General features: G+C 44.5%; 1 protein-coding gene across 1 annotated transcript in view; it reads right to left on the bottom strand.

The window, feature by feature from the left end:
- Positions 1–12,234, bottom strand: part of Exph5 (exophilin 5) — a 72,716-nt gene extending 60,482 nt beyond the window's left edge. The window contains exon 1 of the mRNA XM_041638384.1: positions 11,914–12,234. Within this exon, the coding sequence (XP_041494318.1) occupies positions 11,914–12,032 (119 nt within the window). The 5' untranslated portion in view covers positions 12,033–12,234. The remainder of the gene's footprint in view (positions 1–11,913) is intronic.
- Positions 12,235–12,510: the final 276 nt, after the last annotated feature.

Genomic DNA, 12,510 nt, shown 5'->3' with positions numbered 1-12,510 from the left:
CCATCAAAGGCTAAGGGAACGTCACCAAAATGAGGCGGGAAAGCACACAAGTCTAGGAAAATGTGCTGTGGATGGTATTTTGTAGACACAACGTGTCTATTGTGCCGATGAGCACACCACAGCTGCGGTTATCTGCATAAGACCTGCACAAGATCAAACCAACAAACTTAGCCAACATTCCAGTTGGCAGCACTAACTAGACTCGGTGGTTTCCGGGGGACCATTCCTGTGAGAGGAGGATGTGTTGGTCTGTGTCCAGGAGGATGGGGGGCAGGGTTGGGCACGATCAAGATATATTGTATACAGGGATGAAATTGTCAAAGAACAAATGATGTTCTCAATAGCCTTGTCTGAGAAAGAAACACATTCTGCACCTAGGGACATTCTGAGCCTCGGCTCACTAAGGACAGAAGGAAATGATCTGTGCTCAGGAGCTGGAATAGGCTTCTCTTGAGATGTATGGGATTCTTATATTTTCATATTTTTCTATTCATACTCCTTTGTCTATGTCCACCCTAGTGAGATACTAAACGAAACCTCCTATTCCTTATAAGCATGATTTGATGATTGTACAGTATTTCTGCAGGTAATAAAAGCCCAACACATGTGGCATGCTGTATCCTTGAAGCTTCCAGTAGGCTCCTTGGACCCCAAGCCTCTCTAATAAGAATTTACATTCCAAGACTTGTGGTTTCTTCATGAACTGAGCTTCACATTCATGGTAAGTGGAACTGTAGAACCTTAGACATTAAGTAAAAAAAGAAAGAAAGAAGAAAAGACAAAGATAGACAGGAGGAAGTGAAGGAAGAAGGAAAGGAAGGAAGGAAGGAAGGAGGGAGGAAAGGAAGGAAGGAATAAAGGAAGGAAGGAAAGAAGGCAAGAAGGCAGGAGGCAGGCAGGAAGACAGGAAACCAGTTAATACTGAGGTGGGGCCAGGCATTGGTAGTTTTGACAGTTTCTTAAATCAGCCATAGCTAAGAATCACCATGGCCTGGGACATGTCATCATAGATGCCAAACATGCCCAGCAGATGTGTCAAGGGCCTGAGTGAGCACGGAGAAGGCAGGTGCACAGCTAGTCCCTTAGACAGGCAAGTCTCGTGTCTGCCACGACAGCATTGCATCACTTCAGCTGAACCCAATCATTTACAGCCTCAGCCTCTGCGTAGGCACGAAGCTTCACCCGGGAGGGACTTCAGAGCGGGTGCCTGGCCTCACTCAGAGCAGCTGATTAGAGTTGCAAGCGACAGTCATGACCCTCAACCAGAATCCGAGCCAAGGAGGATCATCTGATTGGAGGACAACAGAGCCAGAGGTCTGGGAAGATGGTGTGTGAGCAGCCTGTGCCTGAAGGAGTTCAGTTTCAAGTTCTTCAGTTCTCAGTTTCAGACCCAGAGCCTCCAGTACCTAAGGGGCCCTGCCCTGAGTCTATGCTCAGAGACCTTGTCTTTTGCATGTACGATAGTGCCTGGTCACAGTCCCTTCTGGGAAGGGACTGCTCCACACGGAAGGGAGCAAGGCAGAGAGAAGCAGCAGGCTGGGGAAGCCACAGCAGAGTAGGGCACCTCCCAAGGTACTTGGTGTAGGGAAAGAGCAAAGAGCAAAGCACGGGCTGTGGACAGCAGTGTTGTGTATGGGGGATGCTCCAGAGAACCTTCAGGCAGGATAGCGAACGTGGATGAGCAGCGCTGGGAGAAAGACTCTAAACTGCGACAGAGGAGAGGCAAAACTATGGGAAGGAAGAAGGGGTGGGTATGAGCTACTGAGAGGGGACACCTGCCTGCATCCTCTGCCTCTGACTGTGGTCCTGCGGGAACTGATAGGTAAGGAGGAAGAGGGAAGCCAAGGGTTTGCTTTCCTCTCTTGACTGACTTAGATAGGGAATTTCTGCAAATGACCTTCTCGTATCATCTCCAGATACTGGCTCACACCCACCAGGGCTCCTCTTTCTTTTGCAGGACCCAGAGGCTTAGAGAACACCACCCAGCCCTCTTGTGTATAAAACAGTGACTCTTAGAGCTGGCTCGCACTGGCTCTCATTACTAAATATTCAGGAATTTTACAAGCCAACCGGTTGCTTAACTATTGCTGGTTGGAAATTGGCCAACACAACAGATCAGAAGTTTGTTTTTTCTTCCCCATTACCTGAGAAGAACTACTCCCCAGCATGCTTTGGTGTCTATACCCCCAGTGGTGCAGGTTCCCCCCCAGAAGAACCACTCCCCAGCATGCTTTAGCATTTATACCCCCAGTGGTGCAGGTTCCCCCCCCCCCCAGAAGAACCACGCCCCAGCATGCTTTGGTGTCTATACCCCCAGTGGTGCAGGTTCCCCCCCCCGGAAGAACCACTCCCCAGCATGCTTTGGCGTCTAAACCCCCAGTGGTGCAGGTTCCCCCCCCCAGAAGAACCACGTCCCAGCATGCTTTTGCGTCTAAACCCCCAGTGGTGCAGGTTCCCGTACCATACCGCCTTCCTCTGACTCGCCATCACTCCCCCTCTCCCCATTGGTTCTGTTTGTCGCCACGAGGCCAGTTCACTACCTTATACACAGAGTAGTTTCTAGAAACTACTAACCGATTCCCAGAGAAGGGACGGGAGTTAGCCAGAAGTGTCCAGAAGGTGCCTCTAGTTTGGATTTGGGGTGCAAGAAAGGGGTCTCCTGGGAGCAAGCTTGCTCACTGCTGAAACACCCATGGAGGGAGACCGCTCTGATGGGAGCTGCTGCCGTTCTAAGATGTGGCAACTCCGGCACCCAGCTCTGATTCCCCCCCCCCCTTTCTACATCTTACAAGAAGATGGAGGACTGATAGGGGCTTCGGGGAACTAGAAAGTATAAAGAGGGCCCAGCTGTGGTAGCACCTGCCTGTAACCCCAGCAAAATAGTGATTATAAGTTACCTGTAAAAAGACGTGTGTGTGTGTGTGTGTGTGTAATCCCAGAGCAACTACCAAATATATTATACTGATAAACAGTTAAAAACAGTTACAACTTCAGTAAACAATTTTGAAAAGAATACTTAAAAAGGCTGCAAGAGATAAAGGCGATTGCTACTAAGCCTGAGGACCTGAGTCTGATCCTTGGGACCCACATGGTGGAAAAGAGAACCAGATCATTCCCATTGTCCTCTGACCTCCGCATCGTGTGCTGTGGCACATGTGTACCCCTTCCCACAGAAAATTAATATTAAGTATTTAAAATATTTTAGTGTTGCAGGCGGGAGAGGAGAAAAAGAGGAACAGAAAAAAACAAATAGGAAATAAAATGCTAGACCTAAATAAACACACTCATGCATTGATAGAAATGGTCACTATGCCAAAAGAGACACTATTAATGTAGCCCACAAGAAACACACTCTAACAACATCATGTACACAAATGTGATGATTTAGGCAAAATGGACTCATTTCTCTGAAAGTGTCAACTACACAATTTATGCAGGGAAATCTAGTTGGAAAAGCCTGGTTTCGTTAAAGAAATTTGATTTATAATTAAAATCTTTGAGAAAATAAAACTCTATTTCTGGAACTTTCCCCAAATGCTTATAGAAGAAGCTCCACTCCCTCTCATAGGACTAGGAGAGAATCCGAAACAAAGCCAGGGGTACTCAGCATTAAAACAGACAAAAATCAGCTGGCCCGTGGGAGTGCACACCTTTAATCCCAGCACTTGGGAGGCAGAGGCAGGTAGATCTCTGTGAATTTGAGGCCAGGCTGGTCTACAGAGTGAGTTCCAAGATAGGCTCCAAAGCTACACAGAGAAACCCCCTCTCAAAATACAAAACAAAATAAAAAAACAAACAAACATAGAAAACAAACAAACAAAAAAAACCCCAAAACAAAAATCCAGATATAAATCCTAAGCATGCCATAGCGATTCATTCCTGTAATCCCAATGCTTAGAAAAGGAGTCAGGAGGATCAGAAGTTCGAGACCAGCCTGGACTGCAGGATATGAGGATAGACGGGGCTACACATAAGTCTGTCTCAAAAATAAAGCAAAACAACAGGTTATAGGAAAGACAGTACATCAGTATCTTTCACCAGTCCAGATGCCAAAACTAAGGAAATATTAGCAAACCAATTTAACTATAGTAGCGATACACCCTTGACCAATGGGTCTTACCTTGAGAATGTGCCTGTGTGTGCTAGCCCGACGGTATGAAAGTCCTGGGATAAGGGTCATACTAAAGAAACTGTGTGACTGTGGATGGATGGATGGATGGATGGATGGATGGTCCTACAGTCTGCAGGTCAAGATCAAGTGAGGCAGGGTCCTGCTTTCTCCACATGACCAGGCCATGACCAGCCCTGTTCCTGACCATTCATTTCCTGTGTAACTGTAATGTCAGTCTGCACATGGTTTCTCTCTTACGTCTGCTCCGTGTGTCCAGAGTTTTTAAATGAGGATATTAGTGTCATTACTGTGGATTCCCTTCAGTGATCCCATTTTCAGTAATCTACCTATGTGAAAGCCCTCTCTCCAAGGGCCACACTGAGGGACTGGAGGTTAGGCCAGCACGCATTTTCAAAAACACAGTTCATTTCTGCAACAATATTAGTATTTTAAAGGTGGTGACCGTGAACACCATATTGAGTCTAAAAATGCAAAACCGCATGGTGCATTAACTTTTGTCTCAAATCATTTGACCAAAAACCTCAGCAGCAAGAAATAAACTCTAATGCAAAGTGTCTGTCAGAAAAGTGTAACCAACATCACATTTAATGCCGAAAGACTGAAGCTTCTGGGTCAAGGCCAGCATGTGTACCCCTACAGCCCTGTTCAGTGCCATGTTGGAAGCCCTAAGGAAAAACAACATACCTGTCAGACAAGAAGAAATAAAACCATCTCTATGTAAGTTTAGCAAAATATTGGGACCCAAGAGCCTTAGTGTGGATTTGCACTAATAACACACAGATAAATCTAAGACTAATACAGAAAAGTGAAGGAACATAAGAAGCAAAATAATTATCTTTATAATTTTGATGTTAAGATGTACTACCAAACCATGGAAATCAAGCAAATGGTATTTATTAAGGAAAGAGCATATAGACACAAAAATAGGACTGAGTCCATAAACACAACCCAATACATAGTTTTACAAAGGCATAGAAGCAGGTCAGCAAAGGAGGGACTTTCTAAGAAATATATTGGGACAACTGGGCATCCATAGCCAGGAAATAAGATGAAGCCCCAACTAAACTGATTACTATGTATGAAAATATTTCAAAAATGGAACCATCTAATACATCAGACTTGAAAGAAAATCCCTTTAAACCACAGGAGAAAGATTTCTGTGCTTTTGTGTCTGGCAAAAATTCTCCGAATGCTACCAAAAGCACAATTCTCAAAAGAAAACTTTGTATATTGGTTTTCATCAAAGTGACCTTTTTGTTCTGTAAAGATACTATGAAACAAGCTACAGCTGGGAAGAAAATGCTTGTAAAATCCTGCACTCCACAAAGGTGGTGTCCAGGATATATATAGAAATTAAATAAACCAACAGTAGGAAAATGAGCAACACAAAAATATGCAAAAGATTTGAATAGACATCAAAGAGAATAGATGAAAAGCAGATAGCTACATGAAAATGTTTACCATCGTTAGTCATTAGGAAATGCAAAATAGAATATAATAATACCACAAACTTATAAGATGGGGTAAAATAAAAACATTGAAAACATTTGATATTCAATATTAGACCTGGTATTAGACTCCCAGCTTCAGATCTGTGGACAATGAACTTCTTGTGTTTATAGATTACCCAATCTAAGGTGTTCATTTCACTAGAGCAGCCTGAGTAACTAAGACAAAATCAGGAACTCTCATATTCTATTCATAGGAATGCAATATGCTATAGTTATTATGAAAATTATCTTAGAAAATACTATATGTATTCAAGAATAGGATCTGACAAGTTCATTTCTTGTTTAAAAAACATCAGGGCAATCTGGGATAAAGGGGATCCTGCCTCAAAAATGAATAGAAAGCTGCAAAATGGCTCAGTGGATAAAAGCCCTTCAAGCCTGTTCTTTGGAACCCACAGAAAGGCTGAATGATCAGCTTGTACCCATGAGCTCAACACTGCCCTGGGAATGAGCACCTTGTACCTGTGAGTCTAGCACTGCTGTAGGAAATGGGAGGCAGAGAGAGCTCATGGGCCAGGTAGCCTGGCATATTCAGCAGCAGAAATAACAAGAGAGACTTCAAAAGCAAGGAGGAAAGGAAATTAAATATTATTCCTAAGACGTAACTATTTCAACAGTTTGGAGCATAGCCTTATGTAATGTATCTATATAAAGGGCCAGTGTGAAGTGAAGTCTCAGCTGGAGAACCCACCTTCCCCCAGGTCTGACAGCCAGAGTCCATCCCCTGGAGAGAACCAACTCCTACAAGTTGTCCCTGGCTTTTACACAAGTACTGGGGCATGCACACCCGCATGCGTGTGATCGTTGCGCACACACGTAAATAAACAATCTAAAAACTTTAAATGTATATAGGGCCAGAGAGATGGCTCACTGAGTAAAGATGTCCCCAGTCCTGACAACCTGAGTTTGGTTCCCGAGACCTACATGATGGATTGAGAGAGCCAACTTCTGCACATGGTCCTCTGACTTCCCACATGTACTGTGCACATGTGTACACATGGCACCCCCTCCAAATAAGTAAATAAAATACAAGATACTGGTTAAAATGTGCAATAGGCATTTTAGTATGTGTGTGTGTGTGTGTGCGTGTGTGTGTGCGTGTGTGCCTACTGAACTTTACTGTTTTCCTTAATCCTTTCTTTACCATTTTATTTACTGGCAAGGTCTCTTCACTGAGCCTGGAATTTCCCGAATGGCTAGACTGGACTGGCAAGTGAGACCCAATGACTCTCACCCAGGGAATCTATGAAAAAGAAACCACTGGGTATTAGTGAGGCATGCCTTTAGGTATGTCTGTGGGGTGTTCCCCAAGAGGGTTGACTGAGGGCAGAAGGCTGGCCCTGGCTGGGGTAGACACCATCCCATGGCTGGGTTTGGATTGAAGAAAAGGGAACGAGACAGCTAGCTAGCTGAGTTCTAGCATTCTTCTTTCTCCACGTCCTGGTCCTCCGACATGAAATACAAACCCCATTCCCACAACCATGATCTCCTTCACACCTTCTCTGTCATCATGGACACTGCCTTCTCCAGCTATGACCAGAGTAAATCCCATGAAGCATATTCTGTTTTGGGTCACAATAATAATAGAGTACCCAATATAACTACCTAGGGTCATTGTGTTCTCTGTTTCCACAGTCAGTGGAAATAGGAAGTGTTTTCAGATTAGAGATTTCAGTTGTGGATTTACTACCAGCTGGATGAACAAAGCAAGAGTGTCACTTCATGCTTTTTGCAGCAGTAGTACATGGTGATGGTGTGCAGAGACACACCACACACACTTCCTGGCTTGCTGCTGTTAGTGCAAGCTACATCCTATGTGCTGGGAGCTTCTAGTGAGACTGGAGATTTAAAACATTGTAAGAATTAGAAAAAATGCAAGTTCCCAGCCAGCGGCAGCCTTCAGTACAATTATTGTTACCTATTTTTGCTTCAAAAAATTTAAAAAATTTATGTGTATGATGTTTGGCTGTATGTATGTTTGTATGTGCACGGTGTACATGCTTAGGGCTCGTGGAGGTCAGAAGGAGGTGGCAGATAGATACCCAGAAACTGGAGTTACAGATGTTCGTAAGCCACCATGTGATGCTGTAAACTGGACCTAGATCCTTTGCAAGAGCAGCCAGTGCTCTTAATTACTGAGCCAACTCTCCAGCCCTATTGTTAGCTTTCAAGAAAGATAAATAAAAATTTCTGTTTGATCAGCTATAGGATGAAAATAAAAGCAAATATATAAAAGTCCATACAGATGTAAATATATACAGATAAATACATATACATTCAATATGGGAGAAAGAAAAGTTATTTAAAGCCAGATAGCTCTTGGATCAAGTTTTAGATTTGTGATTTGTACTTTGTAAACTAAAGGACTCTGAGCAAGTGTTTTGCGCTTGTTAAATATCATAATATGTGTCCCAGGGAATGGCTGTGACTATCATTCAACATTGACAGAAAAAAAATAATTCTAAGACAGACTTAGATTCAAATTCTATTCTGTTACTTACTTTAGACAAAATACTCAACTTTTATAAGTAGCTTCCTTCTCTGTGAAATGGAAACTAAAAAGTGTGCCTAACATGGTTATTGGGAAGATTTGTTAAATCTGTACAGCATGTTTCTGCGACGACCAGCTTACAGTATTGCCTAATAAATGTTAGCTGCTATTATTATGACAATAATTACTGTTATTATATAAAAGGCAGTACTTAATAAAGGCTGCTATGGCTATCTCCTCTTACTTAAGCCTCCTACTGATGAGAAATATCTAAGAGATGGAAAACTGGGTCAAAGGTAAAGTTTAACCAAAATGTGCTATTGATCACTAGGGTTGACTGCGAAGACAGCTCAGCAGTCAAGTATGCAGACTGATTTCGCAGAGGGTCCAAGTTTGGTTCCCAGTACCCATAGCAAGCAGCTTATAACCACCTGTAACTCCACCTCTGGAGGACTCCATGCCCCCTTGGGGTTTCTATGGGCACCTGCTCTCACATGCACAGACCACACACCAATATGCATTATATGCACAATTAAAAATAATAAAAACAAAACTTTTGGAAAAGGTTTGCAATCTACTTAAGATGCTAATAACATGCTTACTGTGGGTATCTCAAAGTTAACTTTCCTTTCTGATTGCAACTCCACATTTCCCCATCTCTTTTGTTTATTTCTGATGTATATTCAAGTGTGATTGGTCTACTTCTCTCTTTTGCCTACTTATCAACTTGAATCTTGGTGGTTCCCTTAAAATTTTGAATGAATTTCCAATTTATTAAAACCACTGTAATAGTAAATGCAAATCCTCTCCCAGAAACTGGAGCCAAAGAGGTCAAGGGCTGATGAAGATTCGGGGACATCTCTGCATGACTAAGAATACTTGTTGAGTCAGGGTCAGGGCACCTGTCTTTTACATTGGGATCTCAGCTATTCCTGTAGTTTTGACATCTATATCCGAACCCTCTGGCCCTGTGTAACTGTGCCATCCTATATTTCTAACTATAGGAATTCCTTTCAGTCTTCTATTGACATCTCAAATCTATAAGAAACACAAGCGAATCCATCATCAAACAGCTAAACTCCCCTATCTAGTCCCTCACTGTCCTACTCAAGAGTACTTGAAGTTGGTTCTGAGGAAGCGTAAAGGCCCCAACATCTTTCAGACAGCTCAAAGGTCTGAGCTGTTTGAAGTTACAGCGTTCTTTTAAGTCACCTATCCTGAGTTTTTATTTGGAAAATATAATGATCATACTTCTTGAGATAAGGAGCAGAAGAGACAGTTGGGTTCCAAGCTATACCCAGTCCTTTCTGGAGGCCACTGTCTGCTACAGAGACGAATGAACATGGGCTAGAAGATGGTAGATAATCCCATGGAGATTGGGGTATTCAAGAGAGGGAGCCAGGAAGTAAGCAGGAGAAAAGGTGCCAGAAGTCATTGCTTTGGACACCATCTACTTTCCTTGAAGGGGTTTTATGTGTCAGCAGTGGTGACGTTTCAAGCTGTTTGGATGATCATTTTAGTAGTTTAACACAACAGTTCTAAGCTTGATGTTCATATTAGTATTGTAGCTCTTCCTGTTGGTGCTTCATTTATGACCTGAGTGTCATGAGATCAGAAGATGTATTGCAGCTTTCCACACAATAGCTAATCTTCCAGCATTAGCCAACTATGCATAGACCCATTTTCCTTAAAGGCAACTGATGTGGGCAACATGAGTTGCAGTAGAGAAAGCATAAGGCAAGGGCTGGGGCAACTCTAAAGCTACTTTAAAGAGGGGGGGGGGTATAAGAGCACTTGCAGTGCAAGTGAAAGACTTGAGTCAGCACTAGCGGATATAAAAATCCAAGTGTGGTAGATGCTTGTAGCCCCAGAGATATGAGGGTTCTAACCCCGGAGATGTGAGGGTTGTGACCCCGGAGATGTGAAGGTTGTGACCCCAGAAACGTGAGGGTTGTAACCCTAGAGATGTGAGGGACAGAGACAGGAGCATTGATGGGGATAGCTAGCCACCAGCCAGCCTAACTCAAGGTTCAGTGAGGGACCCCGTTTCAAAGAAATAAGATAGAGAGGGATAAAGCAGGACACTAGCCATCTTCCTCTGGCTTCCAGGACTATGCAGATGCATACACATATGCACTCACCTCACGCACATGTACCACACCCATACAATATAAACACAACAGTAATAAATTAGTATAAAGATGTCCTACACACCCTTCGCCCATTTCCCTTCAGGTGTCATGTTTTACATAACTCGAATACAGTACAAAATAAATTCCCTTGAATGGAATTTAAAATAAATTATATCAGTATTTCTAGGACTACCGGTTTGTATGAATACTGCCACTGGAACTCCCAAGACTATAATTTAAAAAGGGCCAAGCTGGTGCCTAAATGCAAGCTCTCCTCCCTCTCACCATTTCCTAATTCTGCCCTTGCTTTCCCCTCATACATAATGGCCACCTTCTCTTAAGAGACAAAGAACATTCCCAATAACACATTGAGAACTACAGGTTGGGAGCCTGGGGATTGTGTATGCTTTTGAGCTATCCCTATGCAGGTCTAATGTCCATCTCTGAGCGGGGTGATACCTGTATGGCCAATATGGGTGCGGATACACTGTTTTCAGAAGGAAGACTTTTTACACAGCTGGAGGGGATGGAGCCTGATTTTCAGAAGCAGAGTGTGGTAAGATCTCCATTCTGAAACTTCAAATGTGTGCCCCCCCACCCCCCCACCCCCCCCCACCCCCCACCCCCCCGCCCTGCAGCCTCCCCCCTTGTCTCCCAGAGAGTCCTGTAGGAGAGGAGGGTGAAGATGGAGCTTCGGGCACAGTGTCTTCCATCTCTGCAAAGATTAAAAGCATCCCCCAATTTAAAGATTGTCCTTGAAGGGGTTTCTTTTGAGGTAAGGGAGAGAAGAGTGGGCGTGGAAGGGGCTGGGAGGAACCGGGAACCTGATGACTTCACCTGCTTTCTAAACCCCAGTTTATGTCTTACATTGCAGCCTGAGGGATATCTTGGATTTCCACCCACAGTTCGCTGCAGAAGACTTAGATAGGTCTGTGGGTCCCTACCCTAGCAGGGATTGGGAGAAGGTTGATTTATACCCCCAGTTAACCACTTCTGAATTTAATTTGCTGGTAACTTATCCCTCCCTTACCTATAACACTGTATTTAATAATAAGGTCATTGGTTAAATCCCGTAGAAATTCCTTCTTACATCACCACACTGCAGCCAGCCCCACGTGTCTAAGTCCCATTCACCCACGCAGAACTCTGACAAGTTCCTGGATCTCCCGCCCTGGGCCTCCGGCTTGGAGGGAGCAGCTGCCAGGATCCAGCTCTCGGGAATGCCCCACAATAATTCACGTGCCTCAAACGGTCAGAGCCCTTCCCTAGTGGCTTGTGAGGCACCAGAACTCCTGAGATGTCTGAACCTCTCTCAGCCGAAGTTCGCCCAGGTGTCCTGAACAGATGGGGACCTAGGCGCAGAAAATGCGAAGAAGTAGCTACAGTCTCCCTCCTCCCCGCGGAGATTCACAGCTAACCCCAGTGGGGATGGAGAACCTGGAGAGAGCACCCGGAAGGCATCTGGAGACCCACAGAGAGAAAACCACACAGGTTCCGTCTTCCCACCCGGTAGCAGCAACTGCGCAGGGTGCCAGTAGGTGCCCGGGAGAGCAGAGCCGTTCCCTGGATTCCCAGACCTACCCCCCAGATGCAGGCCCAGCCCCCCCCCCCCCCCGCCCCAACACACAGTAGGAGTGCGCTTCCTACCTGATCCTGTCCTTCTCTGCCCTTCGGAGTTCCTCATTTCTTTCCAGAACCTGGAGGATCTTCCTGGCTTCTTCCTCGTTTAGGAAACTGAAATCAAACCCCTGAGGAACTTTCGTCATTTTCTCTCCCGTGTGCGAGTTATGTGTACTTAAGATCCTTGGCGCCTCCTGTTACAAAGCCATTTTTCAAGATAAAGAAGACTAGTTTTCCCGAACTTGATCCCATAGCCCATAATAGCTCCGCGCCTTTGAAAAGCTAAAACCACAAACCTAGGGACCGGCCCACACATACAGGGCTCCTTTTGACAACACCTTAATGACATGTTTCTCTCAACCTGTCCAACCGAGATGCAAACTGAGTGACTAAATGGGGAGAAGGAGCCAATCGCATCTGGGGGGGCGGGCCTTGCCGCGTCTCCTCCCTCCCTCCCCCTTCCTCCCACCCTCTATGTGACTTGTTAAGCAAACAAGCCTACATAATTCTGTCTCTAAGTGAGGCTTATCCTTAAGTGTTAGCCCCAAAATATTTGCTTGACTGTTGCTGTTGCCTGGAAGAACTTGAGCTCGGCTAGTAGAAAGACAGAAGAAAAACGACTCA

The sequence above is a fragment of the Microtus oregoni genome, unplaced genomic scaffold (assembly GCF_018167655.1).
Source record: "Microtus oregoni isolate MIOR12 unplaced genomic scaffold, Mior012 000055F_ref0000237, whole genome shotgun sequence".
In the NCBI taxonomy this organism is placed as follows: Eukaryota; Metazoa; Chordata; class Mammalia; order Rodentia; family Cricetidae; genus Microtus; species Microtus oregoni.
This window is presented reverse-complemented; position numbering and strand designations above follow the sequence as displayed.